This window comes from Balaenoptera ricei, chromosome 12 (assembly GCF_028023285.1).
Source record: "Balaenoptera ricei isolate mBalRic1 chromosome 12, mBalRic1.hap2, whole genome shotgun sequence".
In the NCBI taxonomy this organism is placed as follows: Eukaryota; Metazoa; Chordata; class Mammalia; order Artiodactyla; family Balaenopteridae; genus Balaenoptera; species Balaenoptera ricei.
In genome coordinates, this window is record NC_082650.1 from 17,502,271 (window position 1) to 17,514,933 (window position 12,663).

General features: G+C 39.5%; 1 protein-coding gene across 6 annotated transcripts in view; it reads right to left on the reverse strand.

Moving 5' to 3' along the window:
- The window catches only part of SASH1 (SAM and SH3 domain containing 1), a 308,428-nt gene that overhangs the window by 95,582 nt on the left and 200,183 nt on the right, over positions 1-12,663 (reverse strand). For 3 of the 6 annotated variants that reach the window (XM_059941030.1, XM_059941032.1, XM_059941028.1), the window contains exons 3-4: positions 1,674-1,724; positions 1,497-1,546 (exon numbers count right to left, since the gene is read on the reverse strand). The exons of 2 other annotated variants lie outside the window; for them this stretch is intronic. In XM_059941030.1, the coding sequence (XP_059797013.1) occupies positions 1,497-1,546; positions 1,674-1,724 (101 nt within the window). The remainder of the gene's footprint in view (positions 1-1,496; positions 1,547-1,673; positions 1,725-12,663) is intronic. One more of the 6 variants, XM_059941029.1, reaches the window with a different exon arrangement.

Below are 12,663 nucleotides of genomic sequence, written 5' to 3' on the forward strand. Positions count from 1 at the left end.
TCAGTCTTTCTCTGGGCCACAAGCGTCATGCCACATTTTACTAAGTAGAAGATATAAACATGGAAAGAATGACTACCCACAATTGAGGGGAAGGAGAAATACCCAGCCTAAATAAGATTAGTACAAGTTTGGTGACTTGGTGAGTCACTTCCTCTTAGGAGGAAAGGCAAACATTTCTTGTCCACTGAAAGATTCAGAGAGTCTGAGAGATCACCTGAGTTCTCAGCCTGAATCATGCCATTTAGGTAGCAAACCAGGTCAGAAAAGCCCACAGCCCCTTCACTCAGTGTTTCTGCCCACACTCGGTTCAACACCACCATCGTACCTCCAATTTCAAAATCAATGTCAACTCAGCTCTCTTGGCTATTTCAGGCTCCACACTACTAAGTTCCTGGGAGAATACATGCCACTAAGACAAAGGAAATTCCTATGTACTGCACATTTACCTTCCACCCTTGAGTGGGCCATGGCCTTGGTCTTCTCTTGCTCATCACCCCTAACACTCCTCAGGCCTGATCCAAAGCTGCTCAGTGAGAACCAAAGCTTTGGCACACAGCAGCCTTCCCTCCTGGAAGCCGCGTCTGTGCCAGCAGCACACACACGTGGATGGATTAGGCAGAGCTGTGCTGTAAAGCACACACACGCTCGCCTAACGTGTGCTTTTCATTCCAGAAATACTTGATGCCTAAACCACTTCTACGCCTCTCTTGGCCTGAAACGGTATGAGTGGCTCTGTGCCAGAGGAAGTGTCTGTTGAAAGATGTGGACTTTCTCAAAAGTTCTTTACCTCAGAAAATCATAAATAGAACATTCTACCATAATTATGATAGAATAAAGTAGAAAAGGGAAAGGTTATAGGAAAAAAAAATTTTGCTTTGTTTTCTTTTTAAGTGGCCTAAAAGAAATACTGGAAATATAAGATGTAACATAGAATTATCTTCCATGAGAGTAAAAATTACAGGGTCCAAGTTAGGACAAGGAGGCAAACATACTACCTTTAACAGGAAAGGGTAGTGAGCCTTTGTCATCTCTGTCACAAGCATTTATCCTTGTTTTAAGGTCACCCACCAAAGCAAGGTGCATAGAGGGTCCTGTAATCACTGTTTTATTCTGGAATGTACTCTATTTTTGTACTTTGCTTCTTTATGACTTTCATCCTATATCAAAAACCAGTGTAAAAGAAGAAAACCATTTTGGTTGACTTAGCTGTCCTTTCCTTTTCTCCATGCTCACTTTCAGATATTTAAGCTCACTTACCATAAGGAGTGTAAAATCAATAAACGCTTTGCAGAATCCTCTGCATCACCAACTGAATTACAAAACACACTCACCCATCTACACACACACACACACACACACACACACACACCACGTAAGGAAAATGACATCAAGCTCTGTAGTACATACACAATACGATCACCCATTTCACGTCCCTCTGAATGGACCTAAAAGACACCTTAGAAATTCTGCTCCTGGACAGAAGGAAGAAAACTTACTTTCTTTCCACTTCTGGTGTTGACACGGTGCTACAGAAGCCCAGTGACTCCTAGGAGAGAAGATTCACAGCGTCAGTGCAGGCAGAACAGCAGGCTTCATCTGATTTGTACATAACACCACTTAAAAAAAAAAAAAGGACAGAAGCAAAAATAGATGATTCAAGTCACTGTGCTTACTTCGATCTGGGACCGCAGCTGAAGTGACGTTGGGCTGGCTTCGGGTTTCTCCTAAAACAGAACAGATGCTGGTTTAATGAGACTTCCAAACATGGCACACACCAGAAGACAAATAGTTGTGTAAGAAGAGATGGGGGGATTTGGAAAATGCTAGGGTATGGTGGGAAGAGATGGAAGAGATAAACAGATTTTCTGGAAAAACTATTTTTAAAATGAGAGCCATAGCCTCTTAAAATTGAACTGTTTTCCAAACTTCATCACTTGACACTGTTGACAATTTTACTGCAGAAGAAAAAAGCACAATCTAACTGAAGGGTACTGAGAGTTAATGGTGAAATGATGCTCTGGATGTGATTAGACCGTCGTCAGGACACAGAATTTACTATGATCCATTTGTGCCACAAAGTCATAAAGAAGAGTCAGAGGACACAAACAATTTTAGAGATAAAGTCATAGAGTATAACACGCATTTTATGGTTTAAAAAAAAAAAACTGTATCCCCTTTGAAAGCAAAAAAAGATATATACCTGTTACCTGTGATAAAAAATAATATAGTGAAATAAGCTCTGACAACAAAACAGGATAATTACACTATTAGAAGTGTTAGAATATGCTATAAGAAAATGAGAGTTATAGTAGTAAATAGAGCACAGAGCACCGCACTGATAATTTTTTATAAGTAGAGAAAAATTTTAAATCTAAATAGGTGCAAAAGCAGAGGTTTGCATCAAAGTGTGATCCAAGTCCAGGGTGGCCCCCGGCTGATCAGCACGTCATAAGCAGGATGGTGGGCAGTTTTAGAGGAGAGAGTAATATCACTAATGTTGTTCAAGTTTGAACCAGCAGATTAATTACGAGTTTCCCAATAATCCTATTGGGTTCTTAATGATTGCTATCTTCTTCACGACTGTAATGTGCACTACATGAAGACTGTTTGGTTGGTCTCAGCTAACATTCAGAAAATGGGGGCAGATCATCCAAATTACGAATTCTCACTTGCATCTAATTCATTTTTTTTCAGGTCGCCTATTTCATCATTAGCACAACTGCAAATCTAGACCAATATTTTAAAACTTAGCAATGAAACAGTAACGTTAAGTGTAACTCGGAGTGAAAGTATAAATGTAAACAAGGTAACAGGAATCCGGTACAAATACAGAAGATAACATGAATGTGTTGAGGTGATTAAACCTGAGAAGAGGATGATGTGGGCAAGCAGACCACAGGAGAAAAGTGTTTAATGACTGGCAACCCCCTCACCTCCAGTCCCAGGACCTTATTGGTTATGAAGAAATATCAGAGTGGTGTGAAGCCCCAGTGAACTTCTCTTTGGTTAACATCCTCCTGGTTTTTATTGCTACCTTTGTTTATAATGATCAAATTTATAGTCTGTCTCAAAACAGTGTATGGAAATGTTTGAGTTACATTCCAAGTCCAATTGGTATGATGTCAGACTCAAGTGCAATCAACAAAGGGGATATGTATTTCAGAGGTTCTTGGTGCTTAGAAACCAATCACGATGCCCTGATACCAAACCTCTTAGCATTATCGCATAGAGAAATTTACAAACTTAAACAGCAGGAGGTAAGCAAAGGTATAGCTTGCAATTTTTTCATCTTAAGTCCTCCTGTTCAGGAGTCGGTATGGAAGCCTTGGCATTTTGACACAACTCTATTAGTTCCTCTGAAATGGTCTCTCTAACACCCAACTCCATAACCATCAACACAAAGTAACTGATTCGACTCTCTTCCCCTCCTCTGTTCTTAACTTTCTTCATAGTCTAAGTCTCTACATTACTCGGTAACGTAGACCATGATAGGAAATTACCTGCTTTTATTGTACATTTTTATCTGCACTTTTCTAATAAATTTTATTTATTGAGTGCATCACTTGTTACTCCACACCATAAACACAATGTTTACGGTATATTATGCAAAATGTACCCGTTCCTGAATACAAAGCTGATGCTTGTTAACAATCATATTAAATGTTTGATGATCTGGAACCAATATTCTAAACAATTCATTTTCACATGTTAGTTTGTCACTTATAATAGACATTTGACTGTGCTGTAGCTACTTAGGAAATTGGTTGGGTGTGTAGTTTGATATATAATGTATTAAAATTCACCCCATTAAAATAATGGACCCAGTTATTGTTTCCATGCAGAACATCTGTTTTATCAGGAACAGGATATGTTTAACAGGAGATCTTGCACAATGTTGTTTCCAGTGTTTTTTTTTTTTTTTCCCAGAACATGCCACAAAATAATGTTGTTCTGAGCAAACATTATTAATTTCATCTCTCAAGGAGAGACAACCATCATTGTTAAGGGGCATTTCTTAGAGTAAACGTATCCTAAAGTAAAAATATTACACAATTGAGGAGAAGCTTGTAAAATTATCCACTAAGTTAAGGACCTATATAATGTTTGGTGAGAAAACAGAATGGACTATGGGCAAAATTCCACCATTATGACACTGATGGATGTCACATGATATTAATGACAAACATACAAAAGACCATCATTCTATCATGGTCTTGTGAATGTGATGAAACCCATGTGGACCTACCATTGAGCCTAAGAAATGGAACATTACAAATAAGAGTTAAAGCTAGCAGGTGTTCTGACGCACACTTGGATAAAACACCTTATGTACAGAGCATGAAACAAATCTTGAAAATGTGTCATACACACTTAAGGAAAAAGTGCTGGACAACTTTTTATTCTGTTTATCTCTAAAAAAAATTAGATTTTTTTCCACAGCGCAGTGTGAAATGAAAAAGTGTGACAGAGTCAGGCAGAAGGAGCACCAGTCATGTGTGCAGCAATAAAGGGTGTTGCTTACATGATTCAGAAGGACAGATTCAGGTCAGAATGGGCAGAGAATTTGCAGCAACATGGATCGATCTAGAGATTATTATACTAAGTGAAGTAAGTCAGACAGAGAAAGTCAAACATCCTATGATATCACTTATATGTGAAATCTAAAAAAACCCAATACAAATGGACCTATTTACAAAACAGAAACAGACTCACACAAAGCAAACTTATGGTTATGAAAGGGGGTAGGGGAGGAGGAATAAATTAGGAGTTTGGGATTGACAGATACACACTACTATATATAAAATGGATAAAGAAAGTCCTGGGGGCTTCCCTGGTGGCGCAGTGGTTGAGAATCTGCCTGCCAATGCAGGGGACGCGGGTTCGAGCCCTGGTCTGGGAAGATCCCACATGCCGCGGAGTTACTAGGCCCATGAGCCACAGCTACTGAGCCTGCGCGTCTGGAGCCTGTGCTCCACAACAAGAGAGGCCGCGACAGTGAGAGGCCCGCGCACCGCGATGAAGAGTGGCCCCCGCTTGCCACAACTAGAGGAAGCCCTCGCACAGAAACGAAGACCCAACACAGCCAAAAATAAAATAAATAAATTAAAAAAAAAAAAGAAAGTCCTACTGTATAGTACAGGGAACTATATTCAATATCCTGTGATAAACCATAATGGAAAAGATTCTGAAAAAGAATATATATATATATATAAATAACTGAATCACTTTGCTGTACACCCAAAATGAACACATTGTAAATCAACTATACTTCAATTTTAAAAAATTAAAAGAACTATTGGGAAAAAAAAGAAAAAAGAATGGGCAGAGAAAGGCTCCTTGACATCCCTCTTCCCTGTCCAGTCCCCAAATTAGACCAGCCCCTTCTCTGCTCCCAATTCAATGAGTGTAATGAGGGGAAGGGGCAGGAAGCCATGGTTCTGGAGTTCCAGCAGAAGGAAGTCCTGATGAAGGGGGAGGTGGAGTAAGAAGAATTAAAGAGATACACCTGATTGCCCAGCCACTAACTACTTTATTCTGGGAATAATGGATAGTCTACTGATTCCTGATTTGGAAGTCATCACGTTGATGGAAATAATAAAAATTGTGAATACCATCAAAATCACTGAGTATGCATGTATCTTTTGGGCATGTTATGAAAAGTGATGATCCCTGAGAAATAAGATTCTTCTCTCTCTCATTAACATATTCTGACTGTTCCAGTTGCTACTGCTGTGTAACAAATCACCCAAACTTAGTTACATAAACCAACAAGAATTTTATTTTGCTCACAGATTCTGCAGGTAAGAATTCAGGAAGGGCATGGAAGAAAAGGCTTATCTCTGCTCTATGATGTCTTCCTCAGCTGGGAAGATTCAAAGGGGGCGGGAGGCGACTTGATGGTTGGAGCCATAATCATCAGAAAGCTCACTTACTCACATGTCTGAAGGCTGATGCTGGCTAAAAGCTGGGACTGAAGCAGGAGGTATCAGCTGAACACCTATACATGGGTGCTTCCAGAGAGAGAATACCAAGAGAACCAGGCAGAAGTGTGTTACCTTTTTTTAAAACAATGTTACAATTTATTTTTTTTAATTTTTACTTTATATTGGAGTATAGTTGATTAACAATGTTGTGTTAGTTTCAGGTGTACAGCAAAGTGATTCCATTATCCATATACACATATACAAATACACTATCTATAACGGAATCACTTTGTATACCTGAATATAACATTCAGGTATACCTGAATCACTTTGTATACCTGAAACTAACAACATTAGTTGTTGGTTATACCTGAATACCTGAAATTAACAACATTGTTAATCAACTATACTCCAATATAAAATAAAAATTAAAATAAAACATATAACCCAAAGGGCCTATGTATAGCACAGGGAACTCTCCTCAATATTTTGTAAAAACCTAAATGGGAAAAGAATTTGAAATAGAATAGATATATGTATATGTACTACCTATTATAACATAGCCTTATACAGTGTCACTTCTGCTGGACTCACAAGCCCTTCCGGAGGCAAGAGTCCGAGCCCCATCTCTCATTTGGAGGAGGGTCAAAGTCACATGGTAAGAAGGGCACTGGGATGGGAGGTATCATTAAGGCTGTTTGGAAACTACAGTCCACCATACTGACTGCCAAGGAGATGGGAGTTCAGGTAAGTTTTTGAAACCAGGAATGAGATGAGACTATTTATTCTTGACAATGTCCTGAAACATTCTTTTGTGATTTTTATAGAGTTTACTCAAGCAGCGTATCATGGCAATATATTTCATCCTGAACTTATCACATAAAACAAAAAAGAAGCAGACACAGATACACAGAACAAACTAGTGGTTACCAGTGGAGAGAGGGAAGGGAGGAGGGGCAATAGATGGGTAGGAGGGAAAAAGAGTTATTAATGGTATTGTATGACATCATGTGTGTGATGAAACTTTTGAAAATTGTAAAGCACTATTGAATTTTTTTAAAAGTTGAAGTATCACAGTGTTTTAGGCTACAGTTATTATCTGTCTCTTATTTCAAACTTACTATAGAAAATCTCAATATACAAAAGGAAGGATAAGAGTATATATAACAACCTCCCAAGTGCTTATTACCTAGCATCAACAATTATCTACTCATCAGGATCAACTTTGTTTCAACTATACCTTCACCCATAATTCAGCTCCACCCTTTTACTTTGAAGAAAATCCCACACACCGTATCGTGAAATATCACAATTTTTTTTTTTTTTGCAGGATCTTAGTTCCCTGACCAGGGATCAAACCCGGGCCCCCTGCAGTGGAAGCACGGAGTCCTAACCACTGGACCGCCAGGGAATTCCCTCACAATTTTCAATGTTAAGGTTTAGCTATCAGGGTTTCTTACATCCTAACTGTGGCTCAGTCTTGAGCAAATGGCTCACTTATCAAGAATTCGACTCTTTCCTAGCACTGGAAAACTTTCTTTGGTCATTGCAAAAAAAAAAAAAAAAAAATCACTTTCAACAAATTTAGATATTCCATCTAAATGTTGCAAAAGAACATGAAGAAACACACTCCAACTTGAACACAACCACAGAGTTCATTAGAGAAGGACTCACTACCATTTCCCAGGTATAAATCTATCATCCTAATACTTTTTGAGTATGATATGCTCATTGACTTTGCTCTTGACAGAGTATTCTAAGCAGTATTTTATGAGAAATAACTCCAAACGTTGGTCCATGTTCAATATGGGCATCCAGAGAGCCACACAACACTGGAAGCTGAGCCTGAACCTGTAATTGTAGGTTAGGGTATCATAACTTAAAGTTTAAAAAATTTAAAAAGAAAGTGGATGTATGGAACTTGACCTATGAATTAAACTGCTTATCATTAAGCAACATGTGGATGCCTTAGTTAAGAATGACAAATATCATTAACATTACAAATTCTTAGTGAGTCTGTAAATTACAAACGCTTAAGGAAACCTCCCTAACTTAATGAAGTATTAACAGAGAAAGCCAAAGCAAAATATAAATATTGCCCAACATGGGTGCATGTAAGTATGTGCATAGGAAAAGGTCTGAGAGGATCTACACTTCTTTTCTCTTTGCCGCTTTTTACAAGCATGTAATCTTGCATTACCTTTATTATTTCTTTTTCTAACAATGGAAAATCAGCTTAAAAATACAATCTCCAAACCAGACTTACAGTGGTGATAATTTTGCAATACATACAAATATCACATATAAATATCAAATATTATGTTGTTCTCCTGAAACTAACACGATGTTTACCCCTCCTGCTTTTCCAACTGTGAAGTTCATTTGGCTTTGAGCACTGGCAGCATTGAGGGAGGGAGAGATGTGGCGGAGGGTATGTCAGCTATACTTCAGTTTTTTTTTTAAGTTGTAATAATAGTATTATACATAGTAAGAAATGAAGAAAAAAGTTTTTTAAATTAAACAAATTTAAATTTAAAAACAAATGATTAGGGCTTCCCTGGTGGCGCAGTGGTTGAGAATCTGCCTGCCGATGCAGGGGACACGGGTTCGAGCCCTGGTCTGGGAAGATCCTACATGCCGCGGAGCAACTAGGTCCGTGAGCCACAATTTCTGAGCCTGCGCGTCTGGAGCCTGTGCTCCGCAACAAGAGAGGCCGCGATAGTGAGAGGCCCGCGCACCACGATGAAGAGTGGCCCCCGCTTGCCGTAACTGGAGAAAGCCCTCGCACAGAAACGAAGACCCAACACAGCCATAAATAATAAATTTAAAAAAAAACAAAAAACTTGACCTTTTAAAAAAAAAAAAAGATTACTTATGATATCATATCATAAGTATATCATATGATATCACTTATACGTGGAATCTAAAAAAAGATACAAATGAACTTATTTAGAAAACAGAAAGAGACTCACGGACATAGAAAACAAACTTATGGTTACCAAACGGGAAAGATGGAGGCGGTAAATTTGGAGTTTGGGATACAGCTACACAATACTATATATAAAACGGATAGGGACTTCCCTGGTGGCGCAGTGGTTAAGAATCCGCCTGCCAATGCAGGGGACACTGGTTCGATCCCTGGTCCAGGAAGATCCCACTTGTTGCGGAGCTACTAAGCCCGTGTACCACAACTACTGAGACCGTGCGCCACAACTACTGAAGCCTGCGTGTCTAGAACCGGGGCTCCGCAACAAGAGAAGCCACCGCAATGAGAAGCCCAAGAACCACAACGAAGAGTAGGCTCTGCTCACTGCAATTAGTGAAAGCCCGCAGGCAGCAACAAAGACCCAAAGCAGCCAAAAATAAATAAACGTTTAAAAAAAACAAAGGATAAACAACAAGGTCCTACAGTATAGCACGGGGAACTATATTCAGTATCTTGTAATAACCTATAATGGAAAGGAATCTGAAAAAGAATATATATACATACATATATATATATAACATATTGAATCACTTTGTTGTACACCTGAAACATTGTAAATCAACTATACTTCAATTTTTAAAAAAATAAATAAAAAATTATAAAGTTAGTTATAAAAATTAAAAAATGTAAACTGCAATTTCCAGATCCTATATATGTTTTTAAATTATCTACATGTATATGTTTATAAATGTATGAGAAAACATCTGAAAGGATTCCTAAACACCAATGGTAGTTCCTGCAAAGGCCACTGTATTTTGGAATTTTAAACATATTTTCAAGCACATATTAATTTTGCATTTTTTAAACATAATAACCATTCTAAAAAATTAAATCTGATAATAATTTTAGTTTTATCTCAACAATTAAAATTAAAACTTAAGAAATATCAAAACTTAATTTCTCAAATTAGGCCATGCCCTGTTTAAAATTCTTCAAGTGTTAAAATTTTTAGTAACTAGTGTCATAAAGCTATGCATGAATTTTATGTTTAACAATAAAGGTCCATGATGATTTTAGAAATAATCTCATATTCATAATTTGAATGAAAGAGACTAAACCATAGTATCATATAGTTTTTTTAGAAAGGAATCAGATGACAAAATTACTAGGGGAGAAAACCTCAAATCCATTTCTTGTCAACTTGGACAATTTCTGGAAATAGTTCCCTAAATGTTTGTAACATAGAAGCAAAAAAAAGAACAAATGTTCCAAGATGAAATCAGTTCTGGTTTGCCAAAACCAGAACCAAAACCAAAACCAAAACATGACAGCACGTGTGTGCTTTCACCAGCTTGGGCATGTGCACACGTGCCCAAACACGGGCAACACACACACACACACACACACACACACACACACTATAAGGTCACACCAGTAGGGCATGGGTCAAATAGAAAACTAAGGTTCTGACCCTAATAGGCTACATTTTCACTCTGAAGTGCTACAACCCACTGTGCAATACACCCGCGTCAAAAACCCACTCAGGGCAGAGTAGGACCAGGAAAGCAAGTATCCTGCCCTCATCCTCACCCCAACTTTGCTTCCACGTTCCTGTGGAAATCCACACCTCTCCCTCCCTTAATGCTGGCAGTGCTGGAAGCCAAATGAACTTTACAGCTGGAAGAGCAGGAAGGATAAACCCCTCTCCCACCCCAGAAGCGGAGCGGGAGAACGTCAGGCGACCACCCGCTCTGCTAAGCATCAAGTTCTCCTCCTCCACCCTGGGTACAGGAAGGAGGACTCGGAAAAAGTGAAAGGACTGAGTGCTTACAACTTTCAGCTACAAGTGAAATGCCACATGCTCTTATTAATGTGTTCAATGAATGGAGGGAACCAAGCTCTGAATTGCTGGGCAAAGTTGCTGCCGGTGGTCGATTTTAAGACGCATGTGGCGTCTCTCACTTGACAAGAAGACTGAAGTGGTGGTACCTCCCGTTGGCCGAGTCTCCTCCCCTCTTGTCTGACTCCTCCATTCCAGCCCATCAGTGTGGCATGTGTTCATTTGCCCAGGATTTCAACCTCAATGTTTTCTTAGGCGTTTTCTCAGGCGTTTTCTCACTCCCCATCACATCAGCTACTAGGAGCAGCTGCTTCTCCCTTCACGTGGCTTCTTGCATCCAGCCAACCCATTCCATTGCCACAGACACCAGCATCTCTGCAGCCCTCCCCCTCACAGACCTGGACCGCGCTGCACAGCAGAGTGGGGGGTGATGACGTCAAGCCAGGAGAACTGAGTTCCAGCCCGGCTCCCGCTTTAGACCTCCATTTTATTTTATTTGGTCTTTCCAATGGCAATGAAAGAGAAATGGACCATTTGATTATCTTTAAGTTCCTTTTGGAATCTAAAACCCCAGGATGGAACAGGGTCATGCCCATTCAAGCACTACTGTCCGTTAAGTCTTCTTGAAATCCTAATGCTATGTCCTTGCTATTTAAAGTGCTTCATGTATCATGAGCATTAGAATTACCTGGAAGCTTGTTAGAAAGGCAGTCTTGGGCCCCATCCCAGACCTCCTGAATCAAAATCTGCATTTTACCAAGATCCCCAGGTGATCCGTTCGCTCATGTCACTTTGAGAAGCACACTGCTTTGTACTCTGTGTCATTTCTCTGTTCCAAAATTTTCCCAAAATGTGGAAACACAATACCAACAGGATAAAGTCCACATTTCTGAAGGAGAGGCCATTTGACCGACAGGCCGGATCATAAACCGGGTGCTGGGTCCAATGACTTAGAGACCAGGTGCTGGGTCCAATGTCCCCTGAGTGCGTGCTGTCCTAGTAGTTTCACTTCTGCTTCCTTTCCACCCAAACCCTAGTCGTCCTTCAGATCCAGCTACAAACCCACCTCCCATTAAACCTTCGCTGCCCAACTGTGCCTTAAGTGCCATTCCTGAGGGTCCCTACGTGTAGCTACTCTTCTGCTCACTTATTTGTGTCTTATTCCCTCAACTAGACTATAAATGCCTTCTTAACGGGGATTCATTGTACCCACAGACAGACAGGCACACAGACAGACACACACACACACACACACACACACACACACACACACACACACAGTCTCACAGTCCAACAAAAACTATTCAGCACTTATTATGGACCAAGCCCCATGTGAAGTGCTAAAGAGGCAGCAGTGAACAAGACAGGGGGCCCTCTCCTCATGGCTGTTACTTTCTGAACAAGAGAAGCGCTTGATGGCTATCTATTGGTTTGATTTGTTTAAACTGGATTATTTTGCCAGTAATTCTGACTCTTCCATTAATTTTTCATTCCAGTCCTACTGATTGGGACATGTACTTTCATGCTTTAAGATTTCTTTCGGGTTGCAGAGTTACATCGGTAGGTAAAAGCAATTCAACAAATATTCTCAAAAAGATCTACAACTTAGACCTATAAGAACTTAAAAAGACCATGTTGAGGTATCGAATCACTTTCAGGGTAAAATCTGTAGTGGTCTGTGTGTTCTAAATTCGGTCCCACAGCTTTTCATATCTTATTTCACCTAAATCGTTCATAGGTGAAACAGGAAACGTTAGTCATTTTCAGGCTCCTGTAAATAAGCTCACCGCCCAGCATACCAAATTTTTTCTAATGAGTGAAAGTGAATGGAAAACTACTTTCATCCCACCACATCAAAGAAGAAATGTTCCAAGGAAAAAGCTTTTTTTTTTCCCCACGGTTGAATGCTATTCCACTAACTGCAGTCTTAAAACCCAACTATAATGAACAGATCAGTGAATTTCTATAAGCAT